The sequence below is a fragment of the Suillus subaureus genome (genome assembly GCF_016647635.1).
Source record: "Suillus subaureus strain MN1 chromosome Unknown BJ212scaffold_182, whole genome shotgun sequence".
Classification (NCBI taxonomy): domain Eukaryota; kingdom Fungi; phylum Basidiomycota; class Agaricomycetes; order Boletales; family Suillaceae; genus Suillus; species Suillus subaureus.
Genome location: NW_024538738.1, coordinates 1 through 10,554, shown reverse-complemented (window position 1 = coordinate 10,554; position 10,554 = coordinate 1). Strand labels below are relative to the sequence as shown.

At 50.0% G+C, this 10,554-nt stretch overlaps 1 protein-coding gene across 1 annotated transcript; it reads right to left on the bottom strand.

Annotated features, from left to right (window-relative positions):
- Nucleotides 1-2,005: 2,005 nt before the first annotated feature.
- On the bottom strand, nt 2,006-2,701 carry BJ212DRAFT_1404035 (uncharacterized protein). Its single transcript, XM_041337385.1, has one exon. It carries the CDS (start codon nt 2,609-2,611, stop codon nt 2,228-2,230), a length of 384 nt encoding a protein of 127 aa, XP_041185578.1. The 5' UTR covers nt 2,612-2,701; the 3' UTR covers nt 2,006-2,227.
- Nucleotides 2,702-10,554: the final 7,853 nt, after the last annotated feature.

Sequence of the window (10,554 nt, the reverse complement as noted above, 5' to 3'; positions counted from 1 at the left end):
CAATAAAACGAAGGGAGATTAGCAGGTACCTTTCATTGAAAGACCATTCGACATCTCGCGTCTCCCCTCTACCATACCATTTAATCATTGACAATCCACGTGTTCGTTCGTACTTCTTCCCGTCCTCATTTCCCTTTCCCTCTGCTAGACCATCCAAGTCCCTTGGCAAGTTCCATATCTCCACCTTTTCTAGGCCTGCGCTCTGAGCTGCTTCTTTAATCTTCTTAAGTAGCTCCGGAAACGTTTCCCTCGTCGCAGCCAGGCGTGTCACAATCAACGTCGGCGTAGGCCACATATTCGCAGCCCACGTTGCATACGTCGCCCGCCTCTCATCACCAATGTTTTCCTTTCTTATTCCCCATACTTTCAACGGGACCGCATGCCCAGATACGAGTAGCGAGCGCACTACCTGGAACGAACCAACACCCCTGTCTGGCAGAGCTGATACAAATGCCGTGGGACTCGGTGTCTCATACGAGGGATCAGACCTCGGTGTGCCCTCCAAGCTATTCTTGATGAATCCTGCATCTTCCCTCCACATCTCGTCCAAATCTCCCTCCTCCACCCACTTCCACCCGGGTGACTCCTCAACCCTCCCCGGAACTTTCTCCATCTGACCTCTGACCTCCCATGCCCAAGACCACGGCGCCCTCACCTGCCACCCACCACCCTTACCCTCTGCTTGTACCCCCGCATCCCCGTAAAAGTCTTCCCCCACCGCACTGTATAATACCGAAAACGCAGCTCCACCCGCACCGTCCACTTTGGGTGGCGGCACACCCCACTCCTTTGGAAAGTCGACAAAATCATCACAGGACGAGATCACCCAATGCAACAGGCGCATCATATGCTGCCCATATCCTTTCCTCCTCTTCGCCTCGGGTGTGTACACGCTAGCGATCCCATAGCATGGCACTTCGTTTACTTTGTTGGGGCCATCTGGGGAAGGATATGCGACGAGTCCTGTGCGCTTGTACCTGGGTTACAGTTAGCACGACCTGGATTGCCATTTAGATCCAATTGGCTTACGTCTCACACGCACACATAAAATCAAGCGTCATGGGGTCGTCTCTTGGCGCAAGTACCCTTTACCAAACGATTGTAAGATAAATCTGACCAGTCTCAATACCAAGGTTCATACCAGGTAATCATCCTTCCATCTCGCGCGTGTTCCATTTCGTCCATACGCTTGTAATATTGGAGGTATTGCTCAAGTGTGGTGCTACCGCCCCAGTGAGGCCATGTACGCTCGCGCGTCTCTAGCACTTGTGCAGGCGTTGCCGGGTATAGCGAGAGTGCGGCGAGATCATGGGGAGGCATCAAGGAGGAAGATGAGTATCTTTAATCAAGCTGTGCTTCGTCCAACCCGGACGGCGGGAATCCTTGATCAGATTACCTGATCAATCTATTAGTGTCTGGCGCCTATCACCTCGATCTTATTACTTCCGCTGGCTCTTCCACGACAAGTTACAGCCCGAGCTGCCAGCAAGATATGCGTTCTTGCCTTGGTCGACGCGAGTACTGTTGCACCAAGCCAACAAGAAAGGGAATGTCAATCCGGGGCCTTTGAACGAATCAAACCTTAGGGGGTGGTCGTGAATCTGCGAAGTAATTTGGCGCGGGATGGTGGTGCATATAGGACTGAGAAGTACTGCCTGGTGATGGATAAGTCTGCTTCGAAGGTAGGCATGGAACATCTGTGCATGCATCTACATAGAAATAATACGGATATTATTGTCAAAGCACGAATGAAAATTAGCCAGAGATGCCTGGCCTTAAATGCAATTAGAGTATTTCTACAATACCGACGTCCATGTTATCAATGGAAGCCATGTCTTTGACTTGTGCAACGATGTGATGGTCCGACGCGATCCTCTTGTATTCTCTGAAAGGCTGCTACTCTAGCAAAGATGCGTCAAAAGGGTGTCCGAGGTGAACCATCAACTGCAACGCTCGTGAGCCAAGCTCCTCTTCAACAGGCGAACTGCCGGGTAACTTGTCAGAGTCGTCCATCGAGGACTCGGGCTCGGTCCAATCTCCTATGCTCTCCGTATCGTCTGCGAGGTCAGGCTGCTCTGCAAAGTCAGGTACCCCGAGGAGATACTGATCCCATGGACGGACAAGTAGGAACATCTGCCAAGTGGGCTTGCCCGGGATAGAATACACATGTTTGATCGTCAAGGTACAAACGAAAACCGCTTGGAGATCTTTAAGAGATTCTATACAGCTACACTATCTCTAGTGTCCTGATGTCCGTCATGCTGTCAACAGAAGTCATGTCTTTGACTTGTGCAATGATATCATGATCCGACGCGATCCTCTTGAATTCTCCGTTGCGCTGCCGCGCTAGCAAAAACGCACCAAAAGGTTGTCCAAGGCGGACAATCAATCGCAATGCTAGCGAGTGAGAATCTGAATGAATCGGCTCAGTTTGTACAGGGAGTGAATCATGCGACGGAGATTCGGGCATGGACCAATCTTCTACGCTGTGTGTATCGTCCACAGGGTCATGCAACTCAAGGAGATCGCGACTCCATGGACGGACAAGCAAGATTGTCTGCCAGACAGGCGCCGGCCTTGCGGGCGAGAATGGGATCAACTTGTCTGCCATGGTGATCTGCAGGTCATGAAGCCCGTCTGACTTGAGTGCATACGTATATGTATCCTGGTCTCGTCCTGGTGTCCGCCTTGCTTCTGTGATTGGGAATACGATGGAAGGCGGATGCAACCGGCGGTGCGCGAAACGGGGAGCGCTCAGGTGGTCAAGTGTTTGATACAATTCCAAAGCCGACTCTAGAGCCACAACACCTCGCAGCAAACGAGGAGATTGATGTCTGAATCTCATCTTCGGATAGAGGTCGCAGCACGCACGGTGGAGTTTCGTATGAAGTGATGTCAGCTGGTAGACAGCTATTAAACTCTGATGACTTTCCGACCCAGTCCAGGGCAGTAATATCGCCTGACTGAGCTACGATTTCCTGCAGGAGTCGCCCGAGTGCGTACTGCTTCTTCTCGCCATAATCAACACGTAGGCGGATGCCAAAAACGCCGGATAACGAGTATGCGATATCTTCTTGCAATGTGGTAATACGTGTCGACGCCCACTGGAGTTTCTCTCTGGCGTCTCTCATCCCGGGACGGAATGCTATGACGGCTAGTCGATCTATGCCCGTCGCATACTCCAATTCCTGCATGATTGCAACGGAATCCTTGTGGTTGGGAGTGCGATCGTCGAGATAAAGAGTCCAATCCTTCTGATAGAAGAGAATGACTTTGGGAGCAAGGAATTCTTGAACCGTCCATCCCCGTGTGTTCCAGGCACTCTTTGCCAGTGCGCCAGACTTTGACGAAGGTGGAACATCCGAAAGGTATACAACTGTGAGCGCAGAGTGGTGATACCAGGCGGACATGGACTTGACCGATGCCTGGAGCTCAACATCGTTGTTCTTGTCAATACAGCATGTATCGCTCCATGCCCAGCGATACCTCAAATCACGAGCAGTTTTGCAGAAGGACTGCAATTTCGTAATGCCGCCAACCGGATCCAACTTATAGACGACCTTGCCTTGGACATCCCCCAACAGCGGCTCCCTGCCTTCCCACCTGTGCGATAGCATAGCATACCGGAAATATGTTCCCACCACTTCCTCGATGTGTTGCGTTTGGAGGTCTGGATGGGCGATAATTTTTGATACGAGCTCCTTATACTCTAGGCTGGCTTTAAAGATGCAGATCTGCGCCTCTCGATCGCATAAGATACCGGTGGTGGTGTCGAATACACGCATCGGAGCATTCTCAAATTGAGCATCGATGAGCTTTTGAATAGCACAGTCTGCTTCAGCTGGATTGAGATACTGCTGGCGCAACTCTGCAGAAACAGTTAAAGTATGTTGGTGTACGAGGTATCAGTGCTTACTTCGTGTCTCTGTGTCAAGAGTATTATCCAGTTTCAACAGCATCGTTTGGAAGGCCGCAATAGCTTCATCATAGCGTTGTGCGCCATGAAATGCTGCATGCTTCAACTTGTATCCAACATGGGACGAAGGGTTGAGTTGGATGACCTGCGTATCACCACAATGAGCATAGGTGAAGAAACCATAAATGTCATCGCACCTTCTGCGCATCGAGAAGTCCTTCCATCCATAGCCCTTTTCCCAGCTTTGCCTTACTGCGCTTTGCAAAGGCAGCATCGGATGAAGAAGTTAGGTTGATCACCGCCGAGTATAGGTCAATAGCCCTGTCAAAATCGCTTGCAGCGAGGGCAGCATCTCCGCTGATAAGGAAGGGTGCACTGCATTCTTTCATAAAAGCTGAGTGAAATGGGGGTAAGGATTGTAGCCTGCGCAACATTACGGACTTCGGACTTGCCATTGGACCAGTCAAGGCAGTTGGCCTTTGTATATTCGTCACTCGAAACCATCATGTATCGGTACGATTTCACGGCATCTTGAAGCTTACCTGCCCGAAGGAGTGCATCACACCGTTTCTGGTGTGCAGTGAGCCACAACGATTTGAGATCCCAGTCAAAGAGCTGGACGAGGGACTCAGCTATAAAAAGCATTTCGGACGTGTATTAACGTACCACCACCAAGTCTTCGTATCTCTCATGAATGTCCGATCTCGATGATAGATTGCTGGAGTTGAGAGCGACAGTGAAATGGTCAGCAGCTTCGTCATGACGTGCGTCATCCAAGGTTTTTATTCCAAGTTGAACACGCAGATATGCCTAAAGTGTGAGTTGCAAAGATAAGCGTTGATGATCAGGCGTGGATGACACTTACTTGCACGACACGACACGCGAGAGTATCGGCATTCGGACAACCGGCGGTGAGTTCTTTGAGGAGCAAGTCTGCCTCATCATCTCGATCCGCATTGAAGAGGGCGATCGCCTGAAACATGTGATGAAGCGGAGAATATGCGAGGCAACTGTAACATACCTTGATCAAGAGTAGGAAATGAATGGCTTCTGGGTCTTGATTAGTGTACATGAATGCAACATCAAATGCTGCCCTCGCATCCCGGACATGGCCTTTTTCGCAGAGGGCGATTCCCTTAGAGATATAGCCTGTCAATGAGGGCTGAATGCGGATGGACTATGTCACCATCAAGTTAGGCTATTGCAAGACGGTTTTAATCAGTGCGTAATATAGCTCACCTTTATTGCATCCTGAAGGGCATGGTCCCAGTTGTATCTTCGAGCCATAACAAACGAGCGATGGGCGTAGGAAGTATGGTTGTTCGCATCGGTGCTGACATCTTGTGTGAGTAGTCCTTCAGCGGTAGATAAGTCTCCATTTATGCATGCCACACGGGCTGTCGTGATGGATAGGATCTACAGGAAACATGCTCGAATTTTTGTATAGGAGTCGAGGACAGAAACGTGCCTTTGGATGAATACCCTGAGATACTGCCAGTGCCCACTTCGAGATTATCTTATCTTGACCTCCGCTGAAGATGTGTTTGCCATCCACCGAGAATGTGATGCATTCCGTGAGGGATGAGTGCTCGAAGATGGCGACAGTTTGTCGATCTGAGAGCCGCCAGAGACGGACATGTTGGTCATCAGATGCGGAGGCGATGAGTGTGCCAGCAGGATTAACAGCAAGGGCAGAGATATAGCCAGTATGACCCGTCCAGGGATCACCGACCTGCTGCCAGGTCGATGCATCCCATTCGCGTATGGTAGGATCGTCCTTATTGCCGCCTGTGAGAAGGCGTGTGCCATCGGGCGTCCACGCGAGTGACAAGTTGCGCGATGTGTGAGCCTTGAAGGATGCAACGCGTTGCCTCGGAGCCATGCCTGGGTTATAAATTTGGATATTGTCGTATGTTGCGATGGCAAGAAGTTCTCCAGACGGCGAATACCGTACGCAAAAGACATGTGGACCACACCTGATTGGATTTCCTCGTTGCTCCCAGGTTTGGGTATTCCACAGTTTCATCATTCCATCATATGCATATGAACCCGTGGCCAGTACTGTTCCATCTGGAGAAAAATCTAGTGAGGTAATATAATGGGAGTGGGCTTTGATGAGTTGAGTGAGCGATTCTCTAGTTTCTCCGTGCCAGATGATGACCTCTCCGTTCAGATCACCGCTTGCTATCAATTGCCCATTCCGTGATACGGCCAATGCCCACACCTCACTGCGATGCCCCTTCATATTCTTCAACACAACACCTGTCTGTAAATCCCACAGACGAACCGTCTTGTCCTCCGAGCCCGTAACCATCCGTCGTTTATCGGGAAATACTGCGACTGCCATTATGTCTTTTTCATGGGCTTTGAACTTTCGCAGGGGTGTAGTGACTGGAACGAGCTTCGACATTTTACTGGAGGTTGATAGCATTGGGCACGGAGGTCGATTTTGGTATTTTGCGGTTTAAATTATACGTCACTGCATCCACCCGTCATCTCGTTCCAATAGACGTCCAGGACACTTGCCGTTCGTTTCCATGCCTCCACCACCATTGCCATACCAGCCGTCCGCAACAGTATACCCTCAGTATATCCTCCCCGTACCTCAGTACATACATGCGCCCGACTCTTGTCTTCAAAGCTTCCAGAAATGTATCCCATCGCATCCAATCGAGCAGTCGGTGCTTCCCGGCACTCGAATCCAACTATTTATCTTGCATGATCACATGAATATCGTTGTTTTTCGTGTCGAGCAGCTACTCTAGCACTCACCATGTCACTCCTTCGAACGCATGCATACAGCCTACCGCAATATCACCCGGATGCAGCCAAAGTTATCTCTTCCGGCGTCTCAAACACCAATTCTGTGACTGAGGAGTACTTTGCTTCCAGCGCTCTGCTCATTATTCAACTCTACTTCGAGCTTCTCCCACTCCCACTCCTGGCCCAACTCCAGTTTTTTTTCATTCGCCGATGCCCTCCTAAGTCCATCATCATTGGAATCCCGCACTGCACAAGTATCAGTACACGGTCGCTAACTTCGGCGATTCCTCACCGCAGATGCTACTGAGCACTGCGTTCATCGCGGGTGTTTTGAAATGTCATCTGCCATGGAATCAATAGTCCCTATCCCTGGACCGCCGAAAGACCAAGTGAGGTTCACCAATTTTTTCACCAAAGCTCTCACCCCGATTATCATATGTCAGGCGCTGCGTGATCTATCTTTAATTGATTTATAATGATTCTCGAATGGCCGTCACTTCTGTCTACCTAAACAAACCGCAGACCGGGGCAGCCGAGGATATACAGAGGCCCTCAATAAATGACATGGGGCGAGCCTGCGTATCTCTGTTGGAATTATGCAGAATTTGAAGAAGAGGAGAACTTGTTACTTCTGGATTTGCGACATGGAAATGGGATGAACAAACTGACAAGTATAGCATATATAAACTATATAGAGGATCTAACGTTATACTTCAGCACCAGCAGACCCCGTTCCATATATCAGTCTGACGATGAAACGAAGGAAGACTAGTACATACCTTTCATTGAAAGACCATTCAACATCTCGCGTCTCCCCTCTACCCCTGTACCATTTAACCACTGGCAACCCACGTGTTCGTTCGTACTTCTTCCCGTCCTCATTTCCCTCTCCCTCTGCTAGACCATCCAAGTACCTTGGCAAGTTCCATATCTCCACCTTTTCTAGGCCTGCGCTCTGAGCTGCTTCTTTAATATTTTCAAGCAGCTCCGGAAACGTTTTCCTCGTCGCAACCAGGCATGTCATAATCAGCGTCGGCGTAGACCACATTCGCGGCCCACGTTGCATACGTCGCCCGCCTCTCATCACCAATGTTTTCCTTTCTTATCCCCCATACTTTCAACGGGACCGCATGCCCAGATACGAGTAGCGAGCGCACTACCTGGAACGACCCGACACCCCTGTCTGGCAGAGCCGATACAAATGCCGTGGGACTCGGCGTCTCATACGAGGGATCAGACCTCGGTGTGCCCTCTAAGCTATTCTTGATGAATCCTGCGTCTTCCCTCCACATCTCGTCCAAATCTCCCTCCTCCACCCACTTCCACCCGGGTGACTCCTCAACCCTCCCCGGAACTTTCTCCATCTGACCTCTAACCTCCCATGCCCAAGACCACGGCGCCCTCACCCGCCACCCACCGGCCTTATCCTCTGCTTGTACCCCCGCATCCCCGTAAAAGTCTTCCCCCACCGCGTCATACTCGCTCGCAGTGAGGGCAGTATCTCCATTGACAGCGCAAAGTGCGCTGCATTCTTGCTTGAAATCTAGAGATATGCAGGTGAGGATTATAACCTGCATGACACTGCGGGCTCTAGACTTGCCATTTGACCAGTCGAGGTAGTCGGTCTTAGCGTTTTCGTCACTCGAAACCATCATGTATTGGTATGATTTCACGGCATCTTGAAGTTTATCTGCCCGAAGGAGTGCATCACACCGTTTCTGGTGTGCAGTCAACCAGAAAGATTTGAGGTCCCAGCTGAAGAGAGCTGGATGAGGGACTCAGTTATGAAAAGCACTTCGAATGTGTATTAAAGCACCATCACTAAGTCCTCGTACATGAAATGAATGGGTGATCTCGATCAGAAAGCACTGGAGTTGAAAGCGGCAGTGAAATAGTCAGTGGCTTCTGCGTGACGTGCGCCATCTAATGCTTTGATTCCGAGTTGAACACGTAGATATGCCTGATGTGCGAGTTGGAAAGAATCTTAGTGTTGATACCCGGTGTGGCTACATGATGCTTACTTCCACGATACGACATGCGCGAGTATCGGCATTTGGACAACCGGCAGCAAGTTCCATAAGGAGCAGGTTTGCCTCGTCATGTTGATCTGCATTGAACAGCGTGATGGACTGGAATACGGAATAAAGCAGAGAGTATGCGAGGCAACTGTAACATACCTTGATCAAGAGCAGGAAATGGACGGTTCGTGAATCTTGATTAGTGTACATGAATGCAACATCAAATGCTGCCCTCGCGTCCCGGATGTGGCCCGTTCCGCAGAGGGCGACTCCCTTGGAGATATAGCCTATCGATGAGGGCTGAATACTGATGGACTATGTTATCATTGAGTTAATCTTTCGTAAGGGAGCCATGATCAGTGGGTATATGCCACCTTGATTGCATCCTGAAGGGCATGGTCCCAGTCGTGTTTTCGGGACATAGCGAATGAGCCATGGGCGTAGGAAGTATAGTTCGCATTGGTGCTGATATCTTGTGTGAGTAGTCCTTCAGCGGTAGATAAGTCACCATATATGCATGCATCACGAGCTGTTTTGATGGCTAGTATCTGCGAAAAAATGCTCGATTTGTAGTATCAATCAAGGACGGAAACCTACCTTTGGATCAATACCCTGAAGTACTGCCAATGCTCACTCCGAGATTGTCTTATCTTCACCTCCTCTGAGGATGTGCTTGCCGTCCACCGAGAAAGTGACACATTCCGGCGAGGATGAGTGCTTGAAGGTGGCAACAGTTTGTCGATCTGAGAGCCGCCAAAGACGGACATGTTGGTCATCAGATGAAGAGGCGATGAGTGTGCCAGCAGGATTAACAGCAAGGGCAGAGATATAGCCAGTATGGACCGTCCATGGATCACCGACCTGCTGCCAGGTCAATGTATCCCATTCGCGTATGGTAGGATCAGAATTATCGCCGCTTGTAAGAAGGCGTGTGCCATCGGGCGTCCATGCGAGTGCCGCGAAATTGGGTTCTGTGAGCCTTGAAGGATGCGACGCGTTTCCTTGTGCCTGTATCATAAACTTGGATATTGTTACCTGTTCAAGCGATGGCCATAAGTTTTCCAGACGGCGAATACCGTACGCAGAGGACATAATCTCCACACTCAAATGTATTTCCTTGTTGCTCCCAGGTTTGGGTGTTCCACAGTTTCGTCGTTTTGTCTGCTGAACCAGTGACCAGCATTGTTCCATCAGGAGTAAAGTCCAGAGAGTAGATCCAATCGGAGTGGGCTTTGATGGGTTGAGTGAGCGATTTTCCAGTTTCTCCATGCCATGCGATGAGGTATCCTCCAGTATCACCGCTTGCTATCAATTGCCCATCTCGTGATACTGCCAATCTCCACACCCTGCTGCGATGCCCCTTCATCTTCTTCAACACAACACCTTTCTTCAAATCTCACAGACGAAGCGTGCTGTCGTCTGAGCCCGTAACCATCCGTCGTCTATCGGGGAACACTGCGACTGCCATTACGCCACTTTCATGGCCTTTGAACTCTCGCAGGAGTGCAGTGGCTGGAATATGTTTCGACATTTTACTGGAGCTTGATGGTGTTAGAAGCTGTCGAGGTGGACTTTTGAGGGTTTGTGGATCTATTGCTCTGGCAAATTGCACATCAATTAGACGCCCAAGACACAGGGCTGTTCGACCTCATCACAGATCCACTGGCCTCGGATGCGTGATGGAGACGAACAGCCTCATGCCTCGGTCCAATCAAGCAGTCGGTGCTTCCCAGCCCTCGAATCTCATTATCTATCCTGCAGGAATGCATGAATATCATGGTTTTTCGTGTCAAACAGCTACTCCAGCATATCACCATGTCACTCCTTCGAACGCATGCATATACATAGCTTACTGCA